Source organism: Eucalyptus grandis, chromosome 9 (genome assembly GCF_016545825.1).
Source record: "Eucalyptus grandis isolate ANBG69807.140 chromosome 9, ASM1654582v1, whole genome shotgun sequence".
NCBI lineage: Eukaryota > Viridiplantae > Streptophyta > Magnoliopsida > Myrtales > Myrtaceae > Eucalyptus > Eucalyptus grandis.
Window position 1 is genome coordinate 39,882,520 of NC_052620.1, and position 22,436 is coordinate 39,904,955.

A 22,436-nucleotide genomic window follows, 5' to 3' on the forward strand; every position below is an offset into this window, starting at 1 on the left:
GGCGCACCACCACGGCAGTGATCACCTCCACATCTCTATCTCACTCTATCTCCAAACACACATCCAAGATCAGCAACTGATCGCAGTGAGGCGGTCAATGAACTTAAGGGTTGGCCACCACCTCATTGAGGTAACTCCTCAGCCTAGGTTTTTTTCTTTGTTCTTTTTTTTTTTTCTCCCAATTTCACAATCCATTTTAATTTTTTTATTATTAATCTGGTCCTATTCCATTCACACCAAACACTCAATTTAATAGTATATACCCAATCTTATATCGATCCATTTACCAAACGGATATGAGATATCCTATTCTATTTTGTATTGTACTATTCCTAACCTATTGAACCATATAGTCCTGATCATCATATGCAGCAATAATGTGCATAAAGCCCAAATCAGATTTTCAAATGAACCACAATATATTAACCTTACGGATCAAAATATACAACTAGGATGTTTTGGTGTGGATAGCACTTCAGCATTAAGGACACATGTTCCTTGGGGAAACCACACTTTCAGTTTGAATGGCAAAGTGATCTGAATGTGTATCCTCATGTCAGAAAAAAGTTAACAGTGGAAAGGAGATTGATGATAATAAAGCACCACCTTAGAAAATGGACAAGAATGCCAAACAGACTACCTTAAGAAGACTTAAAACACTGAATAGGTTCACATTGCTACAATGTACTTTTCTTTCATCCATAATGTACAGAAGTTACATGCACATAATTTACACATAAATTGATAAAAGAAGATCAACACACGACAATTACAAGAAATCACCTCCTCAATCATTCGCCTTTGCTTTCCTCCAATTTGATTTGACCTAGTAGCAACAAATTGTGTGAATGTCACGTCAGAGAAAGAACTTTCAACCAGTCTGCGACAGCATAGTGCTGCATCTTTTCGTGTTGCCCCATCTTCATCGTCCATGTACCCAACAACCAATTCTTTGACAGATTCAAGAAGCTCATGACCCTAAAGATAATAGTGCTAGCATCAAGCAATGATAGATATAATACGTATGCTTCAAATGAGACAGTCACTGTTTAGCACCTCAAAATTGAAACGGGCAAGAGTTTGCAGAGCAAGTTGCACGAGAGCGGAACCACTGAACTCAGAAAATTGCTGTGAAGTATTCATCATGCTCCTTCGAACCATGGCTACAGCCGACCTTGCCTGAGGAGGATGGGACTTGGAAAGAACATTTGAAATGCAGCTGAGCAACCGAACTTGTATTGTAGGTAGCATAGATGGAATACTGAAATCAAATTTTGAACAGAGAGTAAATTCTTCATATTTAATCACACAATAACCCGGGACAAGAGTACCACCCTATTGTACCTAATTGTTATTTTCTCAAGAGCCTCTACAAGTGTTGGAGAAAGACCAGCTGAAAACATAACATCCAACAGTCCATGAACGTGAGATTCAATCTTCGGCCCCATGGCTTTGGCAAAATTTCCAACGCATGCCAGAGCCGCAAGTGAAGGCCTACCTCTATGTGGAGCAATCTATGAATCACAAAACACCAGATATTGAGATGTTGTCACCAACACTTATAGACCACTCCCACTATTGAAAAGTTGGTCAGAAACAACAAAAATGGAATAACTATGCTAACATATCAATTCTTCCACCAACATGGCAGTACATTGTTGCAGACATATTGGCTTTAAGCCTCTAACCAGTATTCATCCTTCCATGTTGGTAGACAGGGAGCATGTAATAGACCACTCCCCACTATGGAAAAGTTGGTCAGAACCAACAATAATGGAATAACTATGCTAACATATCAATCCTTCCACCAACATGGCAGTACATTGTTGCAGACATATTGGCTTTCAGCCTCTAACCAGTATTCATCCTTCCATGTTGGTAGACAGGGAGCATGTATCTCTAAATTATGCAGGTCTATCCTGGATGATCGAAGTCTCTTCTTTTTCTTGTGAAAGCAAAGAAGAAAGATATTTTACACAAGAGAAGCATATAGAAAATTACAGACAAACAGAGTCTACTGAGTCAAATGACCTACCCAAATTGGAAAGTGATTCTTCAAAACCCGAATACTCAAAATTATAACCAAATCAAACTCTCTTAATTTAAAAAAATTTGCTGCAGCCAGAATGTTTAATTTATAAGCAACAATTGAAAGTGAGAGACAATACATACCGCATCACGTATGTGAGACATGATTGTCGGCAAATAATCAATAAGCTCCACATCTATAGCACCTGCCATCTTGCCAAGGGCTATAAACCCACTAGCTCGTTCAGCCGGTGTCCGTAAAACTGCAAGTATATGCTTCATACATATCTGAAGGAAAAGTAATTTTGAAACCATATAAGGAGCTAGCAAAGAGCCCACATAGAGAAAACAAACAAGACAAGATGCTAGCAAACCGTTAAATAGTGTGCAACAAATCGATCACGTAGGAAATGTGCAATCACAGGTAACAATGATGTTATGCTGCGTCGAACAAGATGATCCTTGTGCTCTAAATATCTAAGAACAATTTCAGCAACTTCTCTATACCTCGAAATCATGAATTCACCTGTATTCCTGCATTAGGAAGGAACAATTAATTTTTACACTGCAAGTGACATTTCAATGGATATGTAGAAAAGAATCTGTATTTTCTTATTATCATCGAGTGATTACAAGGGATATATATATACAGGAATAGAGGACTTAATTAGGTGAGAAAATCAAGGATAGAGGACCTAATCTTTGTCAGTAACTAATTTACAACTAACAAAATCAGATCACCAGATCACATACTAAAATCAAATCAAATCAAATAATATCTCATAATATCCCAAATGATTTGGGAGAGATTATAGGAGATTTTCCAACGCTCTCCCTCAAGTTGGTGAGTGAACAACTGGGTGATAATCTCCTGAAATCTCGACACCGGTAGACCTTTGGTCAATACATTTGCTAGCAGATCTTTGCTAGGAGTGTAGGGAGTACTGATCAAACCAGATTCAAGCTTCTCCTTTATAAAATGCCTATTTATCTCAATATGCTTGGTTCGATCATGCTGAACTGGATTATGAGCAATGTTGATTGCTGATATATTATCACAACAAAGTCTCATAGTTCCTTCGTGTTCCACTTTGAGGTCTTCAATGACAATCTTGAGCTACAAAAGTTCACATATCCCATTCGCCATCGCCCTGAATTCAGCTTCAGTACTAGATTTAGCAACCACATTTTATTTTTTACTCCTCCAAGTGACAAGATTGCCCCCTAGAGAAGTGCTATAGCCAGATGTGGACCTTCTATCTATTGGTGACCCAGCATAATTTGCATCAATATAGACTTCAAGATTTAGCTTGTCGCCCTTTTTAAACAAAATACATTTTCCAGGAGTAGCTTTGAGGTAGTGAAGAATCCAATAGACACCTCGCATATGTTCTTCTTTAGAATCATGCATGAACTTACTTGCAATGACCACAACATAGGCTATGTCTAGCCTAGTATGAGATAGATAAATAATCCTTCCTACTAACCTTTGATATCTCCATTTATCAACAATGCCACTCTCTCCGTGTCCATCCATTTTATGGTTTGCATCAATAGGAGTGCTCACCGTCTTGCTATTGAGACATTCTATTTCCTTGAGAAGATCAATCCTCGAGAAGATCAAGTACGTACTTCCTTTGGGATATAAAAATACCTTTCTTAGACTAGGCCACCTCAATTCCAAGTAAGTATCTCAACTTTCCAAGGTCTTTGATCTCGAACTGTTGAGCAAGATTGCTTAAGAAACTTTTGTTTAGCTTCATCATTACCAGTCACAACTACATCATCTACATACACAAGTAGAGCTGTGACCATACCTTCATTTAAATGTTTCATGAATAGGGTGTGATCCCCTCTACTTTGCTTGTAACCCATCCCAAGCATTGCCTTCATGAACCTTCCAAACCAAGCTCTTGAGGACTGTTTGAGACCATATAGAGCCTTTTTAAGCCAACACGCCTAATTGTTTCCAAAGTCCTTGTCAAAACCTAGTGAAGGCTTCATAAAGACTTCCTCCTCTAAATCTCCATGTAAAACCACATTCTTCACATCAAATTGCTGCAAAGATCAACCAAAATTAGCTGCAAGAGAAAATAGTAACTGTACTATGTTCATCTTTGCTACTGGTGCGAATATCTCCTGATAATCCACTCCATAAGTTTGGGTGTACCCCTTTGTAACTAATCTTGCTTTATACCTCTCCAATGTGCCATTAGCTTTGTACTTGAGGGTATAAACCCATTTACATCCCATCGGTTGCCTGCCTTTGGGTAAAGTCACAACTTCCCATCATTCTTTTCAATGCATTCATTTCCTCCGTCATAGCTTGTATCCAATTCCTATCCTCAAAAGCTTCATGTACGAGTTAGGAACAGTAATTGAATCAAGAGCAATAATAAAGGCTTTGTGTTGAGTAGATAGTCTATGGTATGACACAAATTGGGAGATAGGATGTTGGGTACATTTCCTGGTAGCTTTTCTCAAGGCAATAGGTAAATCCAAATCACTTAACTCAAGTACATTAGAAGAAGGGTGAGTGATTTCATTACCTGATAACGGTTCGGATAATGGGATTTGATTCAGTTCCGGATTGAGCTTCATCCTTCTTGAGTAAACTTGAAGTTTGGTTGGTTTATTCTTAGAAGGACTAGATGAAAAGATGACGACAAACTAGGTAGAGAACTTACCGGGGAACTAGGACTCGTCAGAGGACTCAATGGACTTCATGAAGGACTAGGTGAACTAAGAGGGCTAGGACTTGACAGAAATGGTGAATGAGACAAAGTTGGATTGGACGAAATAGGTTGGGCAATGCACTAGGTAGTGAAGCTAGTGGTTCAAACCCACTATCTTCATTAGGAGTCTCCCCCTGAAGATAGTGGTTGGAATGAAAAAACGATTGGTTTTCATTAAAAGTGACATCCATAGAGATAAAAACTCAACGTGTTAAAGGGTCATAGCATTTATAACCTTTTTGAGTATTAGAGTACACAATAAAGATGCACTTTAAAGCATGAGGGTCGAGTTTATTTCAGTTGTGATTATGAATATACACAAATGCAACATAGCCAAAGACCTGAGGGGAAATGTGATATTAATGGGAGACATCAAGATAAAAGGTAAACAAGAGTTGTAAGGAACTTTCATTTCCTGGGGTTTTGGAAGGAACCCGATTAATAAAATATGCTGAAGTTAAAACAGCTTCCCCCAAAAATGCTTTGGAACAGACATTTGAAAGAGAAGAGCCCAAGTAACATTTAGGAGGTGCCTATTTTTCCTTTCGGCTACTCCATTTTGTTGAGGGGTATCAACATAGGAAGACTCATGAATAATACCCCGAGTTTGGAAAAAATGATCAAGATACTAATTGAAATATTCTTTCCTATTATCAAACCTAAGTCTCCTAATTGACACCCCCAATTAATTGACTATCATTTTATGAAAGTTTTGAAAGATAGATTAAACATTATATTTGTCTTTCATAAGATATAGTCATGTAGTTCGAGTACAATCATCAATAAAAGAGAAACCATTTAGCTCCGGTATGGATAAGAGAGAATGGTGTTGAAACTCTAGCATTATTATTCACGGGATATGAAACACGATGATGTTTTGCAAGTTCACAAACTTCACAATGAAGATTTTCAACTGCAGCGTCTTTAAAAATTGAAGGAAACAGTTTTAAGAAGACTAAACGATGTCCTAATCGAAAATGATGAAGCTAAATCTGAGATAAGTGGATAGGATTACAAGAGTTGTAAGAGGTATTATATCCCACAAGAGACCAATCACTTCTGCTCAAATCCTCAAAGTAGTAGAGCTCATTCCGTTCCTTAGCAAATCCAATTGTCCTCATTTTTAGGTCCTGCAAAATACAATGATCAATAGAGAAAAGCACCTTATAATTCAGATTTTTGGTAAGTTGATGAATGGAAAGGAAATTGGTGGACAGCTTAGGAACATGAAGGACATTGTCGAGTTTAAGTGAGGAATTTAGAATTGTTGTTCCTGGCCAACTATAGTAATAGGAGATCCATCTGCTATGGTAATACTCCTATTTCCTGGTGATGGTTTATAAGTTTCGAATTTAGTTATATCATGTGTCATATGGTTGGTTGTTCTTGAATCAAGAACCCATGAATTAGGGTACTGAGAAGCTGTTGAGTTGTAGGAAATTAGATACACACCTGACTGAACTAATGAACACATATCAGAAGACTTAGATAGGGAGTCAAGAAGAACCCTGATTCTACCAACTTCTTCTTTGTTAAATATCTCCTCACTGACAGGTTTGTATTGGTCCATAGGGGCAGCTTCACCTTCACTGGTCATCTGCACCTGCGGCTGTCTTTTAGCTCTGCTGAGTACCTGCATTCTTCCATGAAGCTTGAAGCAATTTTCTCTTGTATGGCGTGGTTTCTTGCAGAAACTGCACCATAAACCTTCATTGCCCATTGTCATAATTGGATCTGGTCTCTTGTTTTTGTAAAGATTTGTTTCTCCTTAATTGCTTTCATGGCAGATACTTCGATGTGTTGGTCTTCAAGCATTACAATCCGTTGGCCTTCTTCTCCTCTTACAATAGAAAAAACTTCATTCAAGGATGGCAACCGCTTCTTTCCAAGAATCTGAACTTGAATCTGATCAAAGTTTGCATTCAAACCTGCCAAAAACTCAAAAATCCTATCTCTCTCCATATAGTTTCGGAGAGTACTAGTGTCTTCTGGACACCTCATCTGTATATTCAGATGGTGATCTATTTCAAGCCAGAGACCTCTCATGAGATTGTAGTATTCCGTAACAGAACGATTACCTTGTTTTGTTATTGAAGCCCTCATCTTTTTTTTTTGGGGGTCGAAAAAAGCCTTCGTCTTGAGTTCATATATTACTGCTGCATCTTGGACTTTTGAATAAGACTGACGAACAGCCTCCCATATGTCCTTGGCAGTAGGGAGAAACATAGTTTTTGTTGATTTCAGGTTGCATCGAGCTCCACAACCATGACATAATTGAGGAATCTTCTTCATCCCATGTCTAAAACTTGGGATCACCTTGTCCTGGATCAGTGCCTTCTAGATGACTGAGCTTTCCTTTTCCTTTAAGAATAGTCCTCACAATCTGTGCCCACTGAAGATAATTTTTTCCATCCAGTCGGTACTCCTTCATGTTGGGAAAATCTCCAATCGATGAGTTGGATTGATTCTGAACAGAGAACCAATTTGGTCGAAGATAGCTTTCCCTGAATCTTCCATTCCAGCAACTTTAAGGACAGATTATAGGAGGAGACTAAGAAAGGATCGAGAAACAAGGGTGGTTGTCACACAATTGAAGGCCAGCAACAAGACTGGTTAAGTCAGCAATAAGGCTGAAACAGAACAGCAGCAATAAGGCTGAAAAAAAGGCTGCAATGAAGCAGCAGTAGTGGAAAAGAAACAGGCAGGAAATACAGATCAGAAAACTAGGCTCTGATACCATGTAGAAAAGAATCTGTATTTTCTTATTATCATCGAGTGATTACAATATATATATATATATATATATATATATATATATAGACAGGAATAGAGGACCTAAATTAGGTGAGAAAATCAAGGATAGAAGACCTAATCTCTGTCAGTAACTAATTTACAGCTAACAAAATCAGATCACATAATAAAATCAAATCAAATCAAATAATATCACATAATATCCCAAATGATTTGAGAGAGATTACAGGAGATTTTCCGACAGGATTAAAACCTCAGTTGGGGCTTTTCTACTTACAGCAGAAAGGACCATCTTTACAAACCTCAGAAGTTCCCCAACAGCAAGCAATGACCCATGTATGCTATGAACAGGAGCATTTCTACCCAAGCCATCTCGTGTGGCCTCAAACATGCGATAGTACCTGTCAAAGTATAAAAAGTCAGAAACTTATATCAAAGTTCAATACTATGGAGGACGAAAAATATTTAGCATTAAAAATATAAGAGCATGCAGCATTTAATTTTTTCAAGTTAATGATACCGAGGATCCTCCAATATGATCTATTAATATATATGGACTGCATCAAGACATTGGTGTCTCCATTGAATTGCTAGAATGATTGTTTCATTAGCCAAGATGGAGCATCAGGCTTCTTTACATCTGAATTAGTGATTTGACAGGGTCAACACCCCATTAAAGTCTCAAATCTAGATGTTCAAAATCATCAGGAGTTTACTCTGCTAGTACAGGGAACTTGTTGAATAGGTAGCCAGATGATAGGCAAGATGACTAAATTCTGTTTAAGTTTGCAGATCTTCCATTAAATCTGCCTTACAAATCTAACTATGTTTAGAATGAGGTGCAATTTGATAGGAAAGAAAAGCAGCCACTGACCTTGACAGTATAAAACAGATTAAACCTATTCCTTATATTAAAGTGAATTTTCTACTACCAACAGTAATATAATGGATGTCTGATACTGAACTTCCTAAACATAAATTGAGAAAACCCAAAAAGTATGGCAGATTTGCACACTTATGATGTGGCAACAGCAATGCTCTCTCGATTTCAAAAAACAGAACTTAAGTATTCCACAATAACCGAAGTACCACAAACAATGACAACAACAAATGCATTTGCCCACTCAATCATAACCATAATCAATGAGTGCACTGACCATTGCACGCGCCAACGCATTTCTCTCTTCTCAATAACACAAAGGCAGGCACGTAATGCCTCCACAGCCTGTTCTCGTATTTTCTCATCTGGATCCCTCAATGCAACCCAGATAGCATCAACAAATTCAGGAACATGGACATTGAAAACAGTTGAAGCATTCTCAGCCATTTCCTACACCAGACCAGAGAGTATACATCACTAACGTTTGAAAACAGTCAGATATCAAACCAAGCAGTTGATATGGTCCGGAAGATGGGCAGATAATCCGTCAAACAAGTAGTTGCTCCACCATGAAATTCAACAAATCTGGAAGATGCAGCTAAGCAACCTCCACTTGAAAAACAACTTGCTTAGCATGAACGTAAATAAAGAAGCACTTACCTTCAAGATCAGAACAGCTGCAAGAAGATGATGCTCCACTCTGGGTCCACGAAGCCAATCCAGAGCAATTTTTAACTAAACGAATAAAAGCTTCATGTCACATACAATGCCAAAATGCATACAGCTAACAGATAGAAAAGCGACGCACCTGGCGCTCCATCTCATCAGCTATCGTTGCTCCACCAACCCACGCTAGATAGCCCAAAACACTACTAGCATGGACCAAAATTCTCTTATCATGTTTTACTTCGAATACCATTCGCATGTAATTTGAGAATCTCAAAATCTTGGAAGCATTTTCACCAAAAGCAACATCTATAAGCACAGCAATGACTCTCAAAGCACCCAAGTTCTCGTCAGGAGCATTGCTTTCTAGAAGAGCTGATAAGCGATCATACAACTGAGCCATAAACCCGGCAAAAGCTTCCCCACTAAGCTCTCGAGCTTCTTCCTCCACGTACTTTCTTAAAGCCAATGATGCTCCCTCCTATCGTGGTTTTCAAGGAATCAAAGTGCGTTAAAAGAGGAGTGATAGCATGGCAAGTGATTACAGGCGCAAGATAGTATCTACAGATTACATAAGAATATTGCTAGATTATTCCCCATCGATCAGGACAAAAAGGAACAGTTGGCTTGCAAAATATCAAATCTCTCATTAAATTGATCTCAGCCATATTGGTGCAAGATATAGAATAAGGTCGTACTTCCCCCACCTGGAGGTGACGAACGGCTGTTTAAGCTTTTGCTTAACCTTCAAAAATGTTCATGATGGAATGCCTACCTCGCTTAAGAAATGCCGCTAGCATCACAACCCCCATCATTGCCACTACCCTTTCTTTACACCCCACCTCGTGGCCACCACCTCTGACTGCCGTATCCATCTCATTCAACATGACAACCACCAACAGCACTACTTCCATTCAAGGACAGGGTAACACAATAACTATACATACTCTTTTTGTTATAGGAAAACTTCGAATGATCTTCCAATGATTCCAACTTCTTATATTTTAAATCGCGCACATTCAAGTGGTATTGATTATTTCACTTTTTCTTAGACCTACTTATGTTGGTAAGTTATCTGCTCTTATTTTCAATTTAAAGTAAATTTTAGTCGCTGATATTTTCTCAAGGTCTCACAACGATTACTCTATTATTCGCCTCACATAACATATATAATGAAGAGATTTTTTGTTTCAATCTTCAAAGCAATCCATAGAGAACACTTTTCCAGGGGTAGGAAATATCAAGGGAGATTTGGTGGCATCCTTGGATAAAATTGCTAATATGAAGTTGAAATCAAAAAAGTACTCTGGTCAACCCAAGTTAAAGTTCTATTTGATCATTATAGTTTTGGGTCAAGACCAAGAATTGTTATTGAACTAGTTTGCTAACCCAACCAAGTTAACGAGGAGTATGTTTTATAAAGAAGCAGGGACGTGGCTCAGCTGCGCCCCGTGTCCAAACCCACATGACATCAGATCACCTTCATAGCTTGTTCCGTTACATTCAATAGAGCACTTGTTAGTTGTCAACTACTGTGCACTCTTTAATGAGGACATCATATTCGTTCATATGTGTAAAAACATGAATGAGATCAGGCCATACATCCTATTTCCACCAAAGGGGGGACGAGACATATAAAACTACATCCTTTCCTATTTCCTGCGGTGGTCCTAACAAATAAAACAGAACGGTGTTCTGCCCTGTTCAGCGTTTCATTCATCCTCCACCTAGAATTCAATAAGCAAGTAGAGGGCACGTACTAAACTCAGAAACTCAGCTTCACCGTCTTCTCCAGAAGAATTCGAGTTGGACCCACAACGCAGGCCGCAGCAAAGGTTCATTACCTTCTCCCCATTTCTCAAACTACACCCGGCGACACCCAAAACAGAGAACACCACTAATACTTAGAGAGAGAGAGACCCAGTACCTTCGGGATACCGGAGGTGCAGAGGTCGGCGACAATCCGATTAAAGGTGTCGAAGCTGCCGCCGCCCGCGGCCGATCCGGGGACGAGGAAGGGGAGCGCCTGCGCCGCGGCCGCCATCCTCCCGATCCCTCCGCCACCACCACCACCACCACCACCACTAGCAGCCAAAACCTAAACCCTGGCAATCTCTCCGGTCACCTCGCTGGAGACAGGGGCGAAAGCGGACATGGGCATGCGGAAAGATGAGAGCTTGCTGCGGGGATTTCGCCGATGGAATAGGCACGCGACGCGAGAGAGTGCAGGCCTTTTTTTCTAAATCTCGCGACTCTCGTATTTTCATTGTGCATGCGGCCCCTAAAGCCTTTCAAAATAATCAAATATCGACGTGTTAAATAATTGATGAATTTTTTTATGAATTATTGATTTTTATGATGATTTTTATCATTGTTAAGTTTGAAAGAAAAGATAATGAGTAAACATAATGAGCGATTTTAAAGGAAAAATCACCTTAGTTATTTCATGGATAATGAAATTAAAATTTCGTCTTTTTCCAACTATTAAAATGTGTTCGTGTAACAATAATCTTTTTTATGGAAAAAAACATATTTGTTTAGAAAATAAGTACAAAAGGACAGGACTTTATATAACTGTGCAACTTGCTTAATAACCTTTTAAGTAGGACATACAATAGCCCTTAGCATTTTGGGACTCGTCTAATTAAATTTACAATTATTTGGTCATGAATACAGACATCACTCGTTATTGACTTCACTAAAAAAAAAAAAATAGGGTGATATCTATAATTGTATGTGTACCAAACTACCAATAAGGATATCGACTAAAAGAGTTTCCTCCAAAACAGACCTCAAATCCTTAAATTTCTCCCAGGATAGTGTAAACCATCCATGGATGCTAGCAAGAGATAGGAAGACACTATCATTCATGAAAGTAAGTCACTGGATTATTGTGAAAGTTGGAAATAATATTACTCATTTTATCTTAAATGCATAATTGGAAGCATTATCAATAAAAAAAAATTAGCTCCTCAATTGAAAATGCTTTTTTTTAATTAAAAACTCCTCTTAATACTTCCTTAAATATGCAAATGCCAAGAATTTGAAAATTTGGTAGATAGACTTATGTCACTACCTCTCTAACATGCTGTTCAATAAATAAAAATCAGAGTAAATACTTACAATTTCGGTGTTTGGATCAAACAATGTAGATCCTCAACTCTTAACACAATTTGAAAAATACCAAAGAACACTCAAACTCATAAATTCGAGAGATGCATAAGAATTTATATACAAAATTAAACAAAGCAATTCAAATAGCCATTTTTATGTTCGGCAATATTCATTTTGTTTTTTTGATTTATTTCAGAGTTTCTAAGTAAATAATTCCCGCCAAATCATGTTTTTATCCAAAATATCTCATCACTTATACTTCGCCTCAACTCAAATTCTATATATTATTAGACTACCAAAATCCTTAACTGGACTTTCTCATTTTCATTTTCCAATTTCACTTACATACAACAATTTTTTTCGCATCTGAATTATATTTCAAAAGTATTGTTACAAGCGCACGAATTCAAGCAAATGCTGGGGCGACCCCCAACCTCGTACTTTGCCTGTGACAAAGAACAGTCTTTTCCGGGAAGACAAGATACAACGGATAGAGAGAGAGAGAGAGAGATTCGAAGTTCTCTCTCCTCTTCTTCAAGCTTGACGCAATCCAACCATGTCGCTTCTCCGCGCCATCCCTCTCCTCTCCCTCCGATTCAGACCCTCCTACGCCCTCGTCCCCGGCGTTTTCCGACTCAGTCTCCGGCCGCCGCGGAAGAACGATGGCGTTCGCTCCGTCCGCGTGGCCGCCAACCGTTCTTCTTCCTTTTCGACTTCGTCCGAAGCCCCGATCGCCGGTTCTCAAGCTCCGGTGGCCCCCAAGGACGGCGGGCTCGTCTGGGTCTCGAGGACCGGGCTCTGCGGCGAGCTGTCGCCCGACGACGTGGGCAAGAGGGTCCGGATTTGCGGGTGGGTCGCGCTTCATCGGGTACACGGTGGTCTCACGTTTCTCAACCTCAGAGACCACTCTGGCATTGTGCAGGTCCATGTTCAAGCTCGGTGCTTTTGCTTTGTTCGCGTTCTTGTTATTGTGCTTCTGCGCTGTTTTTGTACTAGAAGACGCTGCTATTCGTTATTGATTAAAAACAAAAAAAGATTGGATTTTGACGGGAAAAACTTCCCTTCTTTTATGATTACTTGACGGAATTTAGCTTCGAGGACATGGTTTGGGGTATAGTTTTCATCCGAGCTTTCCAGTTTTGGCATATTCGGTGATGCTTTGTTTATGTTGGTTTGCGTCATGGGGGAATTTGATAGTGGAGCAGAAATGCTTTTGAGGAGCTTTCATGTGTATTAGCTCGTGAATTGCTATTTGCAAATATTGTCATGCTTATAGATATTTCCAAAGTAAAGTTGGTCGAAGCAGAAGGAGGTCTGATTTATCTCCCATGGATGATAATGTTTTGTTTCAGAATACTGTACGAAGGCATATGAATTGAATTAAGGGTATGACAAGACTATTGACTATAATGTGCAAACTTAAGTGGTGCTTGTTGTGTTATTTCGCACTAATGAACTTTTTCAACCAAAGTGGCTTAATTTCCAATTTGCGTGCTTTTTTAATTCTACGCATAGGTCACAACCCTGCCCAGTGAGTTCCCGGAGGCTCACACTGCCATAAATCAATTGAGGCTTGAATATGTGGTTTCCGTCGAAGGAGTCGTGCGGTGTCGGCCAGCTGAGTCAATCAACAAGAAAATAAAAACTGGGATGATAGAGGTACATACACAACTTTTGCACACTGTACTTGCCCTTTATGCCTTTGTGGTTCAAAAGAAGAAGAATCTCTTCTAAGTGTTAGCAGGCATGGTAATATGCTCCTCCATCTGGCCTTTTGCGCTTAGGGTGGGTCATATTTCTAGCTCCCTATGATTGGCGAGTGTCCACAGAAATCAGCCCGCTTTGTGCATGTAGACTGTCCTAATTCCTTAGTGGCATTACCGCATTTTATACAATCTGGTTCCTGGATTTCAGGTTGCTGCTGAGCATGTCCAAATGTTGAATGCTGTCAAGTCTAAGTTGCCATTTTTGGTCACTACTGGAGATGAAGGAAAAGATGCAGTGAAGGAGGAGATTCGTCTGAGGTATCTGCAATGTGATTGTTATGTGAATAGTGAATACCCTTCTAGCATATGTTCTGGTGATTTTTTTGTAAGGAATCTTGACTAATGTCCTTAGATACCGATATCTTGATTTGCGCCGTCAACAAATGTACTCCAACATCACATTGCGACATAGAGTGGTCAAACTCATTAGGCAGTACCTGGAGGATGTGCATGGTTTTGTGGAGGTACTGTTTTGTGATGGATTAGCAACTTTGAATGTCCATGCTTGAATATGTATGTTTTTGCTTGTTTATTTCGTCGATTTTGTTTTTTTGATCTCGAGTTCTCAACATTCTCATGGATATAAGGTAGATTGAGACTCCAATTCTTTCAAAATCAACTCCGGAAGGTGCTCGAGATTATTTGGTGCCATCAAGAGTTCAGGTAATTCATTTCTTTGTACATTTTGCTTGGCTTGTCCATATTCGAAGCTTTTAGAAGGATGATTTTGGACTAGGTGCTTACCCCACAACAGCACCCTTGTTGAACAATGAAGCTTTGGAAGAAGTTTGTATTATGACTACTGTGGCATAAAAGGGATTCTGATCTTGCAGATAAAATGCCTTGTGACATAATGAGTTGTCTGAATTGGATAATGGACTGGTATAGACAGGGTAGCAAATCTAATGGTTGAGCCCCGGGAAGTCCTTGGTAGACTAATGAGTCTATCAAATGGAGACAGCCTTGAATGGGCTAACCAGGAGGCAGGAAGTGCCTAGTTTGCTAGAATAGGTAATTTCAACTGATTGATTAGTTGTTCGAACTACTTAGATATTTTGGTAAGAAAAATTTGTAAAAACTTGGATATTCCTTTGTACATAAACTAAACGAATTATCTTGATGGGTATTGTAAATCATTCAGTATGGATTTAGATTAGAATCTTAAGCCAGATCAAGCCACAGTGAGAATTATGACTCACCAGTGAATCATCTTCTTACATGATTGGCATCAGCTGGCAGTGTAAATTCCAGAAGCAAATCAAATTTGTTCCTGAAATTATGGTTGGGAAGGCATGGAGTTCTCTGATAATTTATCCTTCTCTTTCTGAAATGCATGCAGCAATGCTCCTGCGCTTACATACATGCACAATCAATTTGGAGTTCTATATTATTTCTTATTTATTGTGGGCATCAGATGTGTGAAGCCTGAGAGCAACCCCTTTGATAAACAAATCACATGAGAAGTATACAAGGATAATGTAAAGAAAATGTGAATGAATATTGTCTATATGTCTGGTACATGGATGTACTCCAAATAATGTGAAAGGAGAATAATAAGCTCCATGATTATCTATTTCTCTGCTTCCTACAATCAGGGATCTCTGATTTGCATATCTTCTAGTAAGAATATTATCTTCTAGCAAGGAAGGACAGTAGTTTTTGATTAATTATTTACTAAACATGCCTTTTTATTGAGTCATGAATCTGATTGTTTAATTGTTTATTTTGAAGCCAGGAACATTTTATGCTTTGCCCCAGAGTCCACAGCTGTTTAAGCAAATGTTGATGGTCTCCGGTTTTGATAGATATTATCAAATAGCAAGGTAAAGTGGTGTCAATTTGTCCCTTTGCCGTCACCTTTGCATGCATTAATCTAAGTTCTCGCCATTAGCCATAACTTGGACATGCATCTGACTCTAACTGAGTAACATCCTCAAAGATGGAACTTTTGGACTCATGATACTCTAGTGACAAGACTGCATCTAGATTATTGTGTTTCTTCCAATAGAGGTTCCTGTTCATTTAGTTTATGAGCTTTCTCTTGAGGGATGCGTCCTTAGGTTGAACCTCTCCCACCAAAATGAGAAAAATATAGCTTTAGCTGGGCTAATGCTTGCTCTTTTATGTTTAGTATCATAGGATTGTTGGAGTTATAAGAATGTAGGAGATGAAGTGAATGGGTCAATGACAAAGCAAGCTAATGTGGGTCTAGGAGATAGACTGGTGCTTTTTTTTTTCAGCTAATTGCTGGAACTGATGCCAATTTAATTGTGGTGACTATACTTTTAAATGAAAACTATTGATGATGATTTAGCTCTTTCGTGTTGCAGATGTTTCAGAGATGAAGATCTAAGGGCTGATAGGCAACCTGAATTTACACAACTTGATATCGAAATGGCTTTCATGCCTTTGGAAGATATCCTGAAGCTCAATGAGGATTTAATTAGAAAGGTAGCTACATCCCAGATGGAGTGGTTAATACAACTTTTTGGCTGGATCAGTTGGTCAGAAATTATACTTTGCACACACTATTTGTTATGGTTACCTGGGTTTGCATTAATCATTTGGCATGGTTCCCATAGGGGAAAATGCTTGCAGGGAGCAGGAATGTCAAAGGTAAATGGTGAGTGCACATAGACAAAAGCAAAAAGGGTGGACTATGAGTGCAGTCTCCCTGTCACTTTCTTTAGGCAGAAATTATAAACTTTGGGGGCAAGCACTTCGAAATATTCAAATAGACTTTAAAAATCTAAACTGTGGTTCCAGGTGGAGTTTAGTGTAGTGCAGCAGCAAGGAACCGGCCTCTCATCAACATGGGTCTGTTTGACTCCTCACCACTATGCCTCTTGCAATCTCACCGGTCACTGGGGAGTGGGTGATTCCCCTTCCTAGGAGACTGTCCCCATTGCTAATGAATTAAGCAGAAAAAGGAAAAAGCATCTAGGATGTTGAAATAGATACACTTTCTCCTATGGATGAAATCTTCTTTCTAATAGATACCATATTCTGCTCTTTTGATTCTGGTGTTTCTTTAACTATTTAGGAAGTCTGAGTCCACCTTTAAAATAAATCCGTGTTGGGACCTGCAGCAACTGCAATCAGTTTCCATGCTCGTAGGTTTACTATGAATATGTTTAACTTTGTCAGGATGACAAAGAAAGATATTTCATCAAAGTTCGTTCTCCAAGCATTTTTCTGGATGGATGTGACCTGAAATTCGTTGTGTCCTGCTTTGTGGATATTTCTATTCTGTATATATGTGCGCAATAAAATTCACCTATGGTTTACAGCAATTTGACTAAATTAGGGCCTGTTTGTTAATGTTCGTTGTTTCTATTTATGAACAAAATTTCTGTTTTTTTGTTCCAAAGAACAAAAAAATAACAGAAACGCGTTTGTTTGCGTTTTTATTCCAAATCTATTTTTTTGTTCTCGAACACATTTGGATTGAACAGAAACAAGAAAAACGTGTTTCTTGTTTCTAGAACAATTTTTAAGAACGAATTTTCTCTCTCCTCTCTTTTTCTTCTTTTTTTTCTTTTTTTTTTTTTTTTTCTTTGGCCGGTTGCCGGCCTTGGTCATGGCCGGCACCGCCGTCGAGGGTCGGCGAACTCGCTGGAGCGTTGCCGGCCCCTAGCGAGGCTCGGCCTTGCCTTGGCTGGGCGAGTTCGAGCTCGCCCAGCCACCGACGAGGCTTGCCGGCCTAGCGGTGGCCCGTCGAGGCCAAGCCTCGCCGGTGGCTGGGCGAGCTCGGGCTCGTCAGATTTGGGCGAGCCCAAGCTTGCCCAGCCAAGGCAAGGCCGAGCCTCACCGGCGCGGAGCAAGGCCGGGCGAGCTCGGGCTCGGGCTCGCCCAGCCAAGGTGAGGCCGAGCCTCGCCCAGCCACGGCGAGCCTTGCCGTGGCTGGGCGAGGCCGCCGGCCCTCGTTGGTCGGCCATGGCCACGACCGGCCAAAAGAAGAAACAAAAAAATTAAAAGAGCATAAATTTATCAAACGTGTTTCTGTTCATTTTTTGTTCCCGGAACAAGTTTACCAAATGCGTTTTTTATTAAAAAATTGTTCCCCGGATATTTTTGTTCCCTATAACAATTTTTAAACAGAAATGTTACCAAACGCGCCCTTAGCATCCTTCTATCTGCATAAAGCCAATATATGCTCATGAGTAATCTGATTTACAGGTTTTCTGGGAGATAAAAGGCATCGAGCTGCCTGACCCTTTTCCAAGGCTCACTTACACTGAAGCAATGAGCAGATATGGTTCAGACCGACCTGATACTCGCTACGAGCTAGAATTGAAAGATGTAATTCTTGATTTACCTTTCCTTTGAATATAACTGCCGAATTTATACTGCAAAGCATTGTTAAAGAGTATACTCCTCCTTCCACTCATATGATAAGACAGCTCCTGTTCTTCAATATGAAATGATGTTACAATGCCTGTCTTATTTTGAGTCTATTCTAGGACCAGCTTCATATGACCTTCTCTGGGCCATGTTCCTACTATTTACACCCTTTTTTTCTTTTAATTTTAACTGATCTGATGGTATTTTGCTTTATGTTTTCTGGTTCTTTGGTGAATGATATGATAGTATGTGAATGTGATCCCTGCAATAAATATAAACATAAGTTAAAACATGCGGATCCTCTGATGTGTTTGAGGACATTTCATTGTTTGTTGCTCTTCACCATCCACTTAAATTGTGGACGTGTATGAACAAAACATTTTCATGTAGATGGCCTTTTTTATTTTTCTGAATGCATGTGCAAGCAGAATAAAGCCACATTTCGTGCCATTTTTGTGAGATTTTTGCCTTAGTAAGACATTGAACAAGTACTAAATGAACTGTCCGTGGATCTTTCTTTTGAGTATTGTGGCCATGATCTTTGTTTTGAGTTGGGGCGCTCATATTACAGGGGTGTGGTTTTGACACATCTTGAGATAGCAAATTTATGTGTAATCATGAAATTTAATGCTGGAACCATTGATGGATTCTTGTTTGACATCTTGGAAGCAGATTCATCGGTAACTCTATCATGGTCTTCTACAGGTGTCTGATATATTTGTGGACACATCCTTTAAGGTTTTCTCTGACACCTTGAGAAGTGGAGGGATTGTTAAAGCATTATGTGTTCCTTCGGGTGCAAAAGTTTACTCAAACACAGCTCTCAAAAAAGGTGGACTTTACAGCGAAGCAATTAGATCTGGGGCAAAGGGCCTGCCTTTCCTGAAAGTCTTGGAAAATGGTAGAATTAGAATACTGTTGCCTTCAGTCTTTTCATTATAGCTGACCTCATTTGACTAGTTACTTGATTGAAATCTTTCAGGGGAAATTGAGGGCATTCCTGCATTAGTATCAAGTTTGGGCCCTCAAGAAAAGGATTTGCTATTGAAAAGATGTGCTGCAGCCTCTGGTGATCTTATTTTGTTTGCAGTTGGAGATCCTGGTTCTGTCAATAGATCTCTGGACCGACTTAGGTTATTTATTGCGCAGGAATTAGGCTTGGTTGATCATGTGAGGTTTTGAATTATCTTTTCTGATTTAACCTAATGGCATGACTTACCTTTGTAGGCTGCCTGATAAATTTTTCTTCCTCAATCTGTAGTCCAGGCATTCAATTCTGTGGGTGACTGACTTTCCAATGTTTGAGTGGAACGATTCAGAGCAGAGACTTGAGGTATGGCTGCTGTCTCCATTTTTTCACCTGCAATTGAAGTCAGATGAGGACAAATTTCTATGCAAATGGCTTCTGTAGTCAGTTTGCTGCTTGCGGTGTGCATTGTCATTTTCTTTGTTTCTCTTCAGTTTGTTTTTATTTTTTATTTTTTTGTTTCTGTACTGTCTGCCGTGTAACTCAATAACTAGGACATTTGCTAGATTCCACAGATGGATGAGTTTTGCTAATTTTCACAGTTGAGGTAATTGGTATTGGGTTACATACTTATGCTTTGCTTGGGAAGAGGTGAGGGGAGGGATACTTGGAGAGGGGAGAGAATTTCTTGGAAGTTCAAAATTTCCACTTAAATTCAAAGTCTTACCCATTTTCCTCCCTCATCTCTCATTTTCCCCATCTTCTCTTCTTCCCAAACAAAGCCTTAAGGAACGGGCTCAGTAAAACCAGTCATCTTCTGTGTCCTTGAGATGCGGTTGTTAGAAAATGGGGCGAGATATTATGAAATATTGATAAATTTCACTTCTATGCGTATGTGAGGATTTTTTTATTGGTGAAGGATGTAAGGGGTTGATTGCAAGTATGGCAACTATTTCAGATATACTTAGGGGAAATGGGTAGTTTTACCATGAAGTGAAGAAATCTTTTCCACTTCAATTTAGATGTGATAAGCACCTGGTTTCATTTCTATTTTTTCCCCCTCTACATCTATGTATGTGCATTGGCATGATCTAGTTTTGGATGGCAAGCAGCGAATACATCTATCTTGGGATTATACATACACATCCTTTATGTCCAAAATCCAGATATAGTTACATTTATGTTTGTCAGACATGAGTGCTAGAGCGTGAACATTATCAAAATTTGGTTTACCAATGTCATACTTCATATGGTAAATTTATCCCTGCTTGACCATGGTATGATGCACTTTGGTCCTTTCCAACCATTTTGGTCCTCTTACCTTCTACTAGTTAGGCAGCCTTTTCTTTTTCAAGTGGATGTTAATGGTGAAAAAATAACGATATTCTCATTAAAACTGATCCAAGTTTCCTCGCCTTGGTCTATATCTCATGACTCATGATGGAACCTTTAATTTCAGAAGAACTGGTAACTCTTAGCTGTTGGTTTGTTCTATCTTGTCTTCATTATCTTGTTCTTTTGCAGGCCTTGCATCATCCTTTTACTGCCCCAAACCCTAAAGACTTGGAAAATCTTTCATCTGCTCGTGCCTTGGCTTATGACATGGTGTACAATGGAGTAGAGGCACGTATTTCATTTTCAGCAGCTTCTGTTGGTAAATTATGTTAATCTTATGATATAGAGAACCAAAATTTGTCTTGGCCATCCATCTGTTCCTTTAGATTGGTGGCGGGAGCCTGAGAATTTACAAACGCGAAGTTCAACAAAAGGTTCTGGAAATTGTTGGAATCTCTCCAGAAGAGGTGAGGACAGATATCTTCAATGTCTAACTTCCATTACAAACATGGTTGCAAAAATTTCTTCAGCTTCATCTCACAATATATCCGCCTATAAGTTCAACCCTTGCCTTGATGTTTTCAGTCTACAATGAAAATGGACCTACATAATGTCTATAGTCAACAGAATGTCTGCTAGTTTCAGGCTTCTGTGTGATTATTGGCTGCATACTGGTAGATATGAAGGTCATCTGATTACTGATGTGCTATATAAAACGTGAGATGTCACTCCGAACCATATATTCCACTGATGATGCATAATTTCTGATTACTGATTTTTGCCCCTGGCTTTAAGTTTATTTATTTGACTTCTATAGACCCTTCATTTGACTTCTGTAGTGGGTCAAATGCAGGTGCTGCTCAAATTATGTCAATTTTCCTTTAGGCTCATTATGTTATTTTTCTCATCAACAGGCTGAAGCAAAGTTTGGGTACCTTCTGGAGGCTTTGGATGCAGGTGCTCCTCCCCATGGTAAGGAATTTCTTTGCCTCATGAGATTTCCTTTGTGTGCATCTCTACACATAATCTTCTGATTCAATATGCAGCTGTGGGCTCCTAAAGTATTGGAAATGTTCATGCCATGACAGACCATGCTGTAATTACAGTTTCAATGCTGATTGCATTGCAAGTGTCTTAAATTGTATGCATACTCTATGTAATCATTTTTTGATCCTCAATGTTTTTGGTGCAGGTGGAATCGCATATGGCCTCGACAGACTGGTGATGCTATTGGCTGGTGCTAATTCGATAAGGGATGTCATAGCTTTTCCAAAGACGACTACTGCTCAGTGTGCCCTGACTCGTGCACCCTCAGAGGTCGATCCTCAGCAGCTGAGAGATCTATCCTTGCAGGCCCAGTAACTTATGAGTGTTGAGCTAGCTCCTCTTTATAGCTATCATTTTTTAAGACGTGACCTATTTTTTTATCATTTAATCTCATTAATATCTCAAGAGCAGGTTAATAATGAAAGGATTAATTACATGAGTGGCTGGAATGTACTTCCTCAATAGTTTGTCTCCATAAATGTAACTAATGGAATATCAAAAGTTTTTGTTGATCAGCAAAGCAGCTTTTCTTTATGTTATTCTTATAGTCCTAGCCCTTTTGGGGCTTGAAAGAGCTATACACCTAATGAGCCAATTGTCAATGTTGCGTCAAACATGCCTGGGAACCAGGACAGAAACTTCACTGATAAGTAACGTTTATCTGATTTTTTTATCGTTGATGGATTGCAATCTGGATTCTCTATGGCTGCATCACTTAAAATGGAAGCAGTTGATATGTGTTAAAAGTTGTAAATAGACAGATTATATGGCTGTAAATACATAGGATTTTTTAGGAAGTTTTT

The 22,436-nt window shown here is 39.2% G+C and overlaps 2 protein-coding genes across 14 annotated transcripts in view; one reads left to right on the plus strand and one right to left on the minus strand.

Annotated features, from left to right (window-relative positions):
* The window catches only part of LOC104419805 (serine/threonine-protein kinase TOR), a 59,265-nt gene extending 47,939 nt beyond the window's left edge, over nt 1-11,326 (minus strand). For 7 of the 13 annotated variants that reach the window (XR_005546513.1, XR_005546515.1, XR_005546514.1 and 4 more), the window contains exons 1-10: nt 10,988-11,326; nt 9,203-9,541; nt 9,055-9,129; nt 8,672-8,844; nt 7,817-7,915; nt 2,403-2,562; nt 2,173-2,316; nt 1,345-1,514; nt 1,057-1,261; nt 784-978 (exon numbers count right to left, since the gene is read on the minus strand). Coding sequence is in view for 9 of the 13 variants with exons in the window: in XM_039301706.1 (XP_039157640.1) it covers nt 784-978; nt 1,057-1,261; nt 1,345-1,514; nt 2,173-2,316; nt 2,403-2,562; nt 7,817-7,915; nt 8,672-8,844; nt 9,055-9,129; nt 9,203-9,541; nt 10,988-11,104 (1,677 nt within the window). In the remaining 4 variants the exon portion in view is untranslated. Of the gene's footprint in view, nt 1-783; nt 979-1,056; nt 1,262-1,344; nt 1,515-2,172; nt 2,317-2,402; nt 2,563-4,577; nt 7,738-7,791; nt 7,916-8,671; nt 8,845-9,054; nt 9,130-9,202; nt 9,542-10,987 lie in introns of those variants that run through there. The other 6 variants (XM_010031582.3, XM_010031581.3, XM_039301708.1 and 3 more) reach the window with 5 other exon arrangements.
* A 1,327-nt stretch (nt 11,327-12,653) lies between these two features.
* On the plus strand, nt 12,654-22,313 carry LOC104419807 (aspartate--tRNA ligase, chloroplastic/mitochondrial). The gene is made up of 15 exons (XM_010031584.3): nt 12,654-13,096; nt 13,690-13,833; nt 14,089-14,198; nt 14,293-14,404; nt 14,532-14,603; nt 15,672-15,763; nt 16,271-16,391; nt 18,120-18,242; nt 18,990-19,185; nt 19,267-19,454; nt 19,546-19,617; nt 20,776-20,874; nt 20,973-21,053; nt 21,501-21,558; nt 21,779-22,313. The coding sequence occupies exons 1-15, from the start codon at nt 12,731-12,733 to the stop codon at nt 21,946-21,948; spliced, it is 2,004 nt and encodes a 667-aa protein (XP_010029886.2). The 5' UTR covers nt 12,654-12,730; the 3' UTR covers nt 21,949-22,313.
* The last annotated feature ends 123 nt before the right edge of the window (nt 22,314-22,436 follow it).

Coding starts and splice junctions, on each gene's coding strand:
- LOC104419807 (XM_010031584.3), top strand. CDS start 12,731: ATGTCGCTTCTCCGCGCCATCCCTCTCCTCTCCCTCCGATTCAGACCC. Junction 15,764..16,270: donor AGATATTATCAAATAGCAAG/GTAAAGTGGTGT, acceptor TTCGTGTTGCAG/ATGTTTCAGAGATGAAGATC. Junction 20,875..20,972: donor TGGTGTACAATGGAGTAGAG/GCACGTATTTCA, acceptor CTGTTCCTTTAG/ATTGGTGGCGGGAGCCTGAG.